Source organism: Cyprinodon variegatus, unplaced genomic scaffold (assembly GCF_000732505.1).
Source record: "Cyprinodon variegatus isolate N-32 unplaced genomic scaffold, C_variegatus-1.0 Scaffold618, whole genome shotgun sequence".
Lineage (NCBI taxonomy): Eukaryota > Metazoa > Chordata > Actinopteri > Cyprinodontiformes > Cyprinodontidae > Cyprinodon > Cyprinodon variegatus.
In genome coordinates this window covers 436966-448006 of record NW_015151071.1, presented here as the reverse complement: position 1 = coordinate 448006, position 11041 = coordinate 436966, and the positions used below count along the sequence as shown (strand labels likewise).

At 41.7% G+C, this 11041-nt stretch overlaps 2 protein-coding genes across 5 annotated transcripts in view; one reads left to right on the top strand and one right to left on the bottom strand.

The window, feature by feature from the left end:
- The window catches only part of LOC107096361 (cell wall integrity and stress response component 4-like), a 22027-nt gene extending 14336 nt beyond the window's left edge, over positions 1-7691 (bottom strand). The window contains exon 1 of the mRNA XM_015392975.1: positions 7438-7691. Within this exon, the coding sequence (XP_015248461.1) occupies positions 7438-7510 (73 nt within the window). The 5' untranslated portion in view covers positions 7511-7691. The remainder of the gene's footprint in view (positions 1-7437) is intronic.
- Positions 7692-10167: 2476 nt separating this feature from the next.
- The window catches only part of mmachc (methylmalonic aciduria (cobalamin deficiency) cblC type, with homocystinuria), a 6586-nt gene continuing 5712 nt past the window's right edge, over positions 10168-11041 (top strand). For 2 of the 4 annotated variants that reach the window (XM_015392981.1, XM_015392980.1), the window contains exons 1-2: positions 10168-10278; positions 10417-10614. In XM_015392981.1, the coding sequence (XP_015248467.1) occupies positions 10189-10278; positions 10417-10614 (288 nt within the window). In that variant the 5' untranslated portion in view covers positions 10168-10188. Of the gene's footprint in view, positions 10279-10416; positions 10627-11041 lie in introns of all 4 variants that reach the window. The other 2 variants (XM_015392978.1, XM_015392977.1) reach the window with 1 other exon arrangement.

Sequence of the window (11041 nt, the reverse complement as noted above, 5' to 3'; positions counted from 1 at the left end):
ATTCATTATTTGACACGCTTCTCCCAACTGGGGTTGCGAGGGGTGCTGGTTAATATAAACATGACTGTAAATAAACAGTTCTAACATTTTCATTTTTTTTTATTTTATATAATGATAAAATATAATAAATATATTATATTATATATACTTATATATAATAAAATAATATTATGGTTATATTTGTTTCTTGGATGAAATGCCAGCTGCTAAATAAATAAACCTGTTAGCAGCAGCAGGGCAGCATATAATCTTATTTACACTGTGCTGGGATGGAGGTGAAAGATCAAGTCAAAAAAGGCAAAGCAAATAGAAGTACAGATATTTGCATGCTTCTGTCACTTAAAAGTGTGGCTCCAAAAACTAGGCACCTGGTTGTGAAAAGGTGTGACGTGTGAAGCAGTGGAAGCGTAAGAAAGAGTGAGAACGATGTGTGTGAATCCTCGGAGCTGGAGGATTTCACTGCTACCTTTCTCACCCTCACGTGAAAAGTCACACGGCATTTAATCATCTCAGTGCCGAGGTGCTGCTGTTATTCTCCACACTCTCTGCTCCTCGCTTTGTTTAGGCAGCTCCTGCTTTCCTGCAGCATGGTTGCATCCAGCCAACTCAAAGAGCTGGATTGTGTCTGTATAACCAGCGATTGCCTCTGGCCGGGCAGGTGTCGGTTTGTATCGTGTCTGTCAGCACTTGAACCTTTTTTGGAGCTCTGTGACCCACTTCTGGATGTGGAAAACTAAGATAAGGAGCATGCTAAAGATAGCCTTTCAACTCTGAACCACCTGCTTGTTTCCTGCTCTTTTCCAGGTTTAGTGGAACTTCCGCACTGATAAACTTCAAAGAGACAAAGACAATAGCCTCAATTCCTGTCTGGCATCCCAGCAAAAACAAAGATGGCTACTATAGGAGTGAAACTCTCCTTTTAATGTGAATGTATCTAACAAAGCAGTGCTTCTGCAGCGAGCTGTCCAGTCAGCCTCTGGGGTCACTGGAAGTCGAGTTTGTGTCAGAAATGGAGCCTAGGCAGAAATTTGACTGAAGAAACGATTACTTACCCTTAAACGCCTCTGTCACAGGCCAATTAGTTTTAAACTAACAAAGCCAATCAGCATCCATAGTTCATCTTAAAGCTACAGTGTGTAATTTTCAGCAACATCTAGCGTTCAGACTGCAGACCGCAGCAACATGAACATCTTCCCCCCACCGCTTCTCCCCCCCAACAGTACGGCGAGCGTTACGGGACAAAATGTCTTCCACGACGTAAGCATCACCTACCTTCTCAAGTGATGAGTTTTGTTTACATAGATAATTTTAATACTGCCATCTATTGTTCAGTACCGTCTCAGTTCATCTCTCTCAACTTGCCGTAGTTACTTTCGAGCGTAATGGGCGATCTCGCAATCGCTAGTTTGTTGGCTCTGTGCTGCCGTAGCGCAAAGATGTCTGCCTCCATGGCTGCGAGACCCGCTCCTATGTAATTATAAATAAAGAATTCTAAGGCAACGCAAATATTAAGGTTAAGAGGCTGAGCTCGTAGATGATGATAAATAACATAGTTATGTATAATATATTACATTTCTGACTGTATATCCCTGTAATTATTACACACTGTAGCTTTAAAAGTCTCCGAATCTACATCTCAGTCTGCTGCCCCAAGTGCTGGCAATTGGTTGCGCTATGTTGGACTTCATTCAGATGACCGCGATTTACCCCACCTCCATCCCCTTCTCTACCATCGTAGCTAAAGCTTCATCAGAGCGTCATTCCTCCCGGACTCTTACTGCGTTCCCTGTCTCATCTCTACCGGTCCGGCGGAAGGCCGCCATGTTGAGCCTGGTTCTGCCAGAGGTTTCTTCCCAATGGGGAGTGTTTCCTCTCCACTGTCACTTCATGCTTGCTCATCATGGACAGGTTCTCTCAACCTGTGTTGTCCAAGTTGGACTTCCATCTTCCAGGTCCCCGAGTGAAGCTCTAGTATCAGCTCACAGTCCTCTGGATCTCTCCATACAGCAGTCATGGACTGAACCAACCTCATCCATCTCCACTCCACCACCAGTTTCAGGCCTTTCCAGTAAGAAAAATAAAATAAAAAGTGGGCGTGGCTTATAGTGAGGTGCGCTCTATAGGAACAAACTGGTATCGGTACAACACAAACATCAGTCCTATAGGGAGTGAAAAAATTGTATCAGAACATCTCTGCTTGTTGTATCTGTACCTTAGATCATTGACCCCCCAGACTCATAAGCCCCATTTACACTACCTTTGAAAAACCGATCCATTCCGAGACCGGTCCGAGCTCGAATCAGTTAACCAGGCCCAGCTCGGTTCTGACAACCCTTTACACCTCACGCTGTCTCGGTTCCTCGACTCCTCGCCTCCTAGTGACGATCTGCGGTATTACTGCCAGTATTGAAGGAGGAAATCAAGCAGTTGGTGGCGGTAATGCACCAAAAGTTGTTTGCCAACCGCCATAAAACACAAGAAGAAGAAGACGAAGAAGGAGGGAATCAAGCAAATCAAAATGGCGGCGCCCGTCACATTCAGAAAGTTATGCTTGATTATTATTGCTGTAGTTCGGTGTTATTATTTAAAATGCCATTATTTAAAATGTTGCGTGGAGAAGATTTCAATGTTTATAGTTGAAGAAGAAGTTCTTCTTCTTCCGTTTCCGGAGGGGCATTACCGCCAACTACTGGAATGGAGTTTCAATCGCGATGTGCAGCCAGACGGAGATGACGCATTCTGCTCATGCGCTCTTGTTATCAGAGAACCAAGCCGAGCCCACCTCTGGAACTGGTCTGTAGTTAGCTCGGTTCGGTTGTGTCTAGATCGGTTCAGTTCAGTTTGCTTTCCATTTACACACGACAAGTTATCTCAGTTACTGAGCTCGGACCGGTCTCAGCACGGTTTTTCAAGGGTAGTGTAAATGGGGTATTTTTTACCCCTTTTTTTTACCCCATTTTTACCCCATTAACGGACCGTGTAAACGGTCATCAGAACCGAGCTCGGCCTGGTTAACTGATCCGAGCTCGGACCGATCTCTGCATGGATCGGTTTTTCAAGGGTAGTATAAATGGGGTAATAGTGTTTTCAGAAAGTTTCTTCACTTTTATTTTGGTTATATCTGGAACAGATCGGTCCATGAAAATATTGTGTAACATTAAAACACAAAAAGGTTGAGGGCCACTGCCTTAGACGCCATTGTTTAAAAGCATAAGGTATATTAAATTCCAATTTGCGAGCGAAATTTATTTTGGTTAACCCTTGTGAACTTAAAACAGGAAAAGTTCATGACACATCCTTGCAGTGTTCACTGTTTATAAATGTAAATATCTGCTTTCATTGTGCATATTTACAGTTCCAGTCTCTGTGTTTAAGGAAAGACGTCTCCATGCTGCTGCTGTCTCAATAAGGTGTGAGCAATGTTGGGTCATTGAAGCACAGCACGCTTCAGGACGTCCCTCTGGCCTCATCACGTCTCACAAAGCTTCATCTCCGTTCCTCTCTGCTTTTCTTTGATGCAAACCAGAACACTAATCTAATGTGAAATCATTAGCGTTCACTAACACACTACCCTGATGCCTTTCATTACCTCCATAATCACTCACACAGCTCAACAGAACATGCTGCGAGAGAAAGACGCCTTTTTGAACTCTGGATGATACCAGAGCTGATAAATAGACTGAGGTGCTTGACTGGATAATGCAGCCCTTGTTCTCTGGCTTTAGCTGCTCAGGTCAAGCTCTGCGGTAGAAGGCTGGGCTTTTTAAACATATATGTTTATGTTTCTGTGTGTATGTGGTTTATGAAGACGCTTTAGCTCCTGCTTCTATCACGATATTACTCGTTGACTTTTGGACCAACGCAGCATGTTCCTGGAAAAATATGCTTTCCTTATATCCTGACCCTGCCAGTAAGGAAACGCTGCCAATTTCAGCAATCGCTGCTGGTAGAGTTCAGTCCAAAGCTTGTTTTTTTACACCAGAGCAGACACTGAATGGCGATATCGAGGCATAGAAGGAACTTAGGGAGTTATGGGACTGAAACAAATGCTTCTGCACTACAAATATCAGAGAATGACAGCCAGAGGGAAGAAAAAAATGACATTTCTAGGTCATCAAAAAAGGACAAAAAGCTATCAAAACCAACCTGGACTTTTGGGAAAAAGCTAAGCACTTTAAATTCCCTTGCCACACTAAGTCGTGATTACTGGCAAGCCTAATGAAGCAAGAAATCCCAAAGATAAAGCCTGTCTAACATGTAATCGGCTGAAAGAGCTGAAAAAGCAGTATTCTATACCGCAGTATAAAATTCAAGAAAGTTTGATGACATCTAAAGCCTCTTACCCACTGAAAATACCAGGTTAACCCGGGTTTTTCACCTTTCACCTTTCCCACTGGCATAAAAAGCTGGTCTGACCCCTCGCTGGCAGCTGCGTGGCCTCGGTCCTCCTGCAGCCATGTCTGCTGACATCATATCGCTGGGTTAGTTTTGATGATGTCACCGGTGCGACAGAAATCAGGAAAGTAAACAATGGAGAGCAACATGTGTGGAAGTCAGGGGGTAGTCAGCGTGCTTTATTGGTTCGCTCTTTTGGCCCTCTGAACCCCTCCCACCAGTGATGCTCCATTTTTATCAAACGTAAACAGAGTTACACGCAGCGGTGGGGGGAAAGAGGCCACGCAGCTGCCAGTGACGTGTTAAGCCTGGTTTATGCTCAGAAACCAGGTCGTCTGAGTATGTGTGTCATAGTCAACGCAGATAGGCCTCCCCCCTTCCACAGGCACTTTGGTGCACCTCTCCAAAACTCCTGTTTGGTACCTAATGGCAGAAACTCTGATTATAGTGCCCTCCACAGCGCCTGGCACACCTGGGACACTATCCCAGACACCATACAGGACGCTAATCTGTAGCTCTGTGCGACGGTCTGTTGGTTTGCACCCGAAGCCAAAATACTCAGCGTCACGGTTGGTCTTTCGGGACACTAGCAGGTGAACTTTATGTCAACGGCGAACAAGCTCATGAAACCGCCACACAGACACCCAAAATCCTAGCTAGTTCGTGATTGCCCCTCTTGCATTGTGGTGTGGAATAACATAGCGCAGACCAGCTTCAAAATTGGGCATAAATCAAAAATATCTGCGTCATACCTGCGACAAGCTCACTGCGACACACTGCTGCGGGAGGATAACCAGCCCTTTAGGCCCAGCTTTTTTTGCCAGTGAGAAGGGACGAAAATGTCGGTCGTCCCATGTTTGAAAAACATGCGTTTACCTGGTATTATCAGTGGGAAAGAGGCTCTACAGGACACCACAAGGTCAACCCCTAAATGCTTTTATGAAAATAAAGTAAAGGTTTCTGGCCTAGTCAAAGTCTGGGATTAAATCTGAGGTGTAGTGCTGTGACCCCAAACAATAAGCTACTACTTACAAAAACCTTCTTGGTGGCGGAAACAAAACAATACTGCAAAGAAGAGCTCGCCAAAATCCCCACAGCGGTGAAAAAAAAAATCTATATCGGTAAAACCTAAACAGGGAAGGGAAGATTTTATTCTTAATAAATGCCATCGCTATTAAAAAGCTGCTTTTTGTTTAAACCAGTAATCTTTGATGCTGAAAAGTGTTGATAAAAGTTCATATAAGGTTTGGATTTAAAAAAAAAAATCCCCAACTGAATAATTAGTCAGTAGAGACTTGCTTTAGTAAGTTTAGTGTATAGAAAAAGAAAGAACAAAAAAAGATAAAACAGGCCAAATAATTCAAAAGTCTGTCTTTGCTCTGACAGCTTAGAGGAGATTTCCATGGAGAAAGGTAATTAAATGCCGTTTCTCTTCTTCCTTTCACAGTAAAAAAGCCTGAAGCTGCAACCCTCGCCTCCATGATGCCCTACATAGTCTGCTGTAGCGCAGAGGTAGCCAATTAGCCTAAAGTGAGTAAAATGACAATGTGCTGCTGAATAAAATTAGATGTGTCATTTATCACAATGTGCTACACTCGTCAATTACAGCCAATAAATGTGCTCCTGCAGAGTCCTGCTGGTTTCTGTCCATTTAGGAAGACAGCTCAGGGTAATAAAAAGCTTTTCAAATGTCAGGAGCTCATTTTGCTTTCATGTGGGAGGAGCCGACTGAAAAACAAAAGACTAAGAGGTTGGAAACAGGCAGGACTAAAAGCAGAGGACAGGTTGAAAGAGACACACCGGATGTGAGAGAGGTATAACTGCATAATCTGAAAAAGAGAACAGGAAGCTGGGCAGATGAGGAGGTGATGTGCAACCAGTGAATAAAGGAAGCACACACACACACATTTATGTAATAAACGTTTAAATGATTATGAATGCATTTAAGCATTACTGTAACAAAGGTGGTTTTAGGTCATAGCATTTAAGTCTCCTCTGTTAAAATGTGGTGATGTTGTGCTTTACATATCCGGCAAGAACAAACAGCTTCTTTTATTGGATGTGTGTTAGGTAAACACGCAGGGAGGAGTCTAATACTGTCAACTACTTAGATATTGACATATTTAAGAGAGTTATAAACAACTTTTTATTTCTATGTCGAGCAAAATGAATAAACCAACATAAATAATGACATTACAAGACGAGTGTAAAATACAACTTTCAATTAGGGTTGTCAAAAGTATCGATGCTCCAAGAAGCATCAGTACTGTAAGTAGTATCGATACTCTTAGAAATATCGATGCTCTAAGACCATCGTCAGTGCCGCAGACAGGAGGCCTCTGATTGGTCAAATCTACATCCACTTTACACTATGCGTATTTCCTGTTTGGTACTTTACCCGCTTGTTTTGTTTTTATGACCACCATTGTGGAAAATGACTCGTGAAGATGGACCAGCTAGAAGAGCGAGATGCTCAAGAACGCTGGGACCCTTTTCCCACCTGGATCCCCGCTCTTTTTGGCCCTCATGTCCCTCCGTTGTCGCACAACCTTGCCCCCACTTCCTCCTCTCCTCGGCCGTATCTAGACCCACAGCTAGTTCATGATTGTTCCTCTGTCGTTGTGGCGTGGAATAATATAGCGCAGACCACGCTTCAATGTGGAGCATAAATCCAAAATGTCTGCATCATACCTGCGACATGCTCACTGCGACACACTGCTGATAAGCAGCCCTTTAGGGGTTCAGGCTGAAGTATAACTGGCCTGCATAAGATAATAAAAAACCCCACAGATTTTAAGACAGGGTTTTTTTAAAAAAAGTAAAAATTATCTTAACTTTGGGACAATATGGTCTGATAAAGAGTTAATTTATATACATTTTAAAGCCAGAATAATTTGACATTTAAATATGACTTCCTAACAACTTGGTTTCGTTGTGAAATCCCAGCTTGCTTTTAAGCCCCCATCTTGTTTCCCTTCACTAAACTTTCTAGAGACGCCCCTGATGAGAAGTAGGAAAATATGAAATAAAAACAGCACATACCACTGGTAGCGGCTCCCAGCTGAAGGAGCAGAAGAACAGAAAGAGTCATCCAGAGTTTGGCCTCCATCATCATCAGAAGGACAGCGGCCGTAAAGTATCGTTTCCTGTTAAATGTCAGGACTTCCTCCTCTGCCTGCTTGGCGGTGCGATGGGAAGCTTTCTGTTGGTAAATGATATCAGAGTTATTTATCCATGTGCGGAGGGCTGGGCTGCGTGTTGTCAGCAGCAGCAGAGGCTTCAGTGGACAGGAGGAAGTGAGGAGGATCTAAGCTGCCGCTCGCAGCGCGCGCTCTGCCCAGCAGCAGTGCCACGTGTTCCCTGTTAGAGTCTGCTGCTGGTTGGAGGAGCGATCACTCCTGCTGATCGATGGTTTCACAAAGTTTAACAACTTTTTATCATAACAGAGCCTCTTCTCCAGTAGCATAACTTATTTCCAGCTCTCTCTCTTAATTTTTATTTTCTACTGGTCCGATTCAGCGGTGACATTTAAAAAAATAAACAAACTATTGTGACTTACACTTTTACTTATCATTTATAGAAATATTTAAGATAACTCATCTTTTAGTTTTAAATCAATATTCAGATGTATTCTGTGCTCAGGTTCTATTTTTTCTTGTGTTTATCTTTCTTAGAAATAACTGGTTTATTTCTACCAACTATAATGGTAAAATCTTTCTTTTCGTGGGGTTTTCCCACAGAGGATGCGATGGGTAATAAAGAAACCAAAATGTATTACTCCATCAGTGGTTAAATAAAAATGTGAAGGCAAGAAACGCTTATTTTCATTTCCTTTCTAAACATCTGAAAAATGTTTTCCCCAGAGAGATGCTTGGTTTTTTTAAGTGGAAGTTCCCACAATAGGCAGCCACACTGGACTGTTATAAGACTGAGTTTAATAAAATGTTCCCATCTTTGCTGTTTCTACACTTCAATCATATGTTTACATTAACTATTAAAACTCACATATTACCCCCTTTTTTGGTAGTATACCTCGGCATTTCCAGAAGTTTTTGCAAAGAAGGGGGGGGTCAAACTGGTTCCAGAAAGGGCCATGTAGCTGCAGGTTTTCTTTCCAACCAAGCAGTATCACAGCAGACTCCAGTCAGCTAATTAAATGAGTCCAGTCTGAACATGAGGACTTGATGGTTGGCCCTTTGGCACCCTAGTTTGACATGGCATATATGATAAAAGAAAACAACTGAAAAATGTTTTATGTTAGATATTTAATCAGAAATCAGAATCAGAAACACTTTAATAATCCCAGAGAGAAACTACTTTAAAGGCATAACAATAAGAATGTTTTGGGGTGATTTTGGAAGAAGGGGTGTCATTGTTTTTTGGCATCAGACAGGTTAATAGCTAATTGACATCATGGTTGAAAGAGTTATGGACCTCCAAAAGTCTGGTTTCTCTTCAGGTGAAGTTTTCAGGAGCCTGAACGCCTCACGGGCAGGTAAAGATTTCTGAACCACTGAATCTATCTGGCGACATCTGCTGGCCATTTTTCACCATTACATTTACATACAACTACGTAAAATGTCACGAAACTGGCTTCGTTATGTGTATCTTACCGTTTTTCTCCTTTAAATACATTAACAGAATAATTCTTTTACCATTTGTTTGTACCATCATTCAATACTGCAAGTAATAAATATATGCTTTGGAAGTGTTACTTAGAATACAAAAGTATGGAGAAATACACCAGATGCGACAAAATAATGAGTTATGTCAATAGTTGAGCTGTAAAATTGAGGGAATAGTTTCCTATGATTTAATCTTCAATCTGTTTTAATGTTTCCTTTTCTCCAGCCTTACATTTTCATCTTCTACAGAAGCAACTTCTACATGAAGATTTCTGCCGGCAAGGTTCTAAAGATTATAGGCGCTTAAAACTTTCGAATTACTCTTTTTTTTTCTTTGATTGAGCGTTCATTTAACTGAAATCCTTTATTATTATTTATATTTTTTATCCATCCAGTACCTGTAGTACACACTTCATAGCAGAAGGGGGCGCTACAATTTTAAGGGGAAGAAAGTAACCTTACAGAGTGCCGTAGTGCGTCAGCAGAAAGGAATTATGGGTATTGTTGTTCGTTAGTTAATCGAAGTAATTTAATAGGGAGGAAAATAATGATAAATATGAAGGACGTGGAGAAAAAAAAATATAGAACACGTACTGATGAACTGTAAAACTTATGAACATGAAAGTGAGAAGTTGAAAAGAATGGTTGGAAGGACAGGCAAAGAATGGAGTCTTAAAGAAATATTGCGAAATGCTGATGAAGATTCTCAGTCATCCAAGTCATTTGAATTGAGAAAGCTTCCTGGAGAGGTGGCGAAACGTCTTCAAATCTTCGAAACCAAGTCCAGTGGATAGTTTTTGAATGCTATAAATGCTTTTTGCAGATTAAGGAAAGCATTTTTTTTATTTATCTTCAGAATACAAAATAAAAAATAGAATTTGATAGACGTAAAGTAATGTTGCTACACACTCATGTACAGTAGGTGGCGGTATGCACCTTAGGAGGAAGCTAGTCGAAGTAAAAAAGGCAGATAAAAAGCCTCTTGGTATTGACACATCGCTATTTATTTTATTTTTTTTTTTTAATTTTTTGCTTTTTTTCTAATTGTATATGATTTTACTCATTGTGTTGCAAAAAAAAAATAAAGCGGAAACGAGGCTGTTTCTCAGTGTGTCTCGCAAAGAACACAAAATCCCAGAATTCCAAGCGGGTCGTAACCAAAGCAACAATGGCGGCTCCCTCTGTTAGTGTGCAGGGTGTTATAGAGCCATTAAACAGCTGTTTAACTAAACTAGGCTTTGAGGTTTACCCTCTAAAGGTAGGACAGCGTTGTTAAAAGTCCTAAATATTGAATCGGTTTCTGAGATAAATATAAATGTTTGTCTTTCTCATTATTATTGATTGTTTAACATGTTCAGCTTGTATTTATTGTACCTTTGTGGCTCTGTGTGTACAGGTTGGCTGGTATAACTCTGTGCTGTCTCCTTCCTTCCACCTCCCTTACCATGATGAGACCCTGGCTGTGGTGGTGCTCAGCACTCCTGCCATGTTTGATCAGGCCTTCCTGCCCTTCTTGGAGCAGAGGGGCGTTCAAAGGCCCAGTGACCCCATAGATCAATGTGTGCAGCACTGTGTCTCCACTGCTGTTCAACGAGTAAGAGAAGAAGTAAGCAACCCTGGCAAAGATTTTGTAGAGGCAATGATGCATTTTTTTGTCTTGTCTCTAAGGGTAGGGTGCATTTGTTAGAGGTATGTATGGGCATGTGTGGGTGGAGATGTAAGTGGGTGTTGGCATGTGTCTGGAGCTGAATGATTGTCTAATAAATATCACCTGGATCTATTCTGGGGTTGTTTTGTTTGTTTGATTCAGAGAGAGGCTAAGGCTGGGTGCCAATATTTCTGTTGACTGCAAGTTTAAAGCTAAATAAGTCTGCAAGTCTCCCTATTGTACAATGCTTCACAGAAAAAAAAGGGTAAAATAAACATCCCTAACTGCAGTAAAGCTTTACGTTTCCTCCTTGGATTCAGCGTGTTGAACAGATCCCTGCTCTCCTCTCTGTGACTAATTTTTGGATGATAGT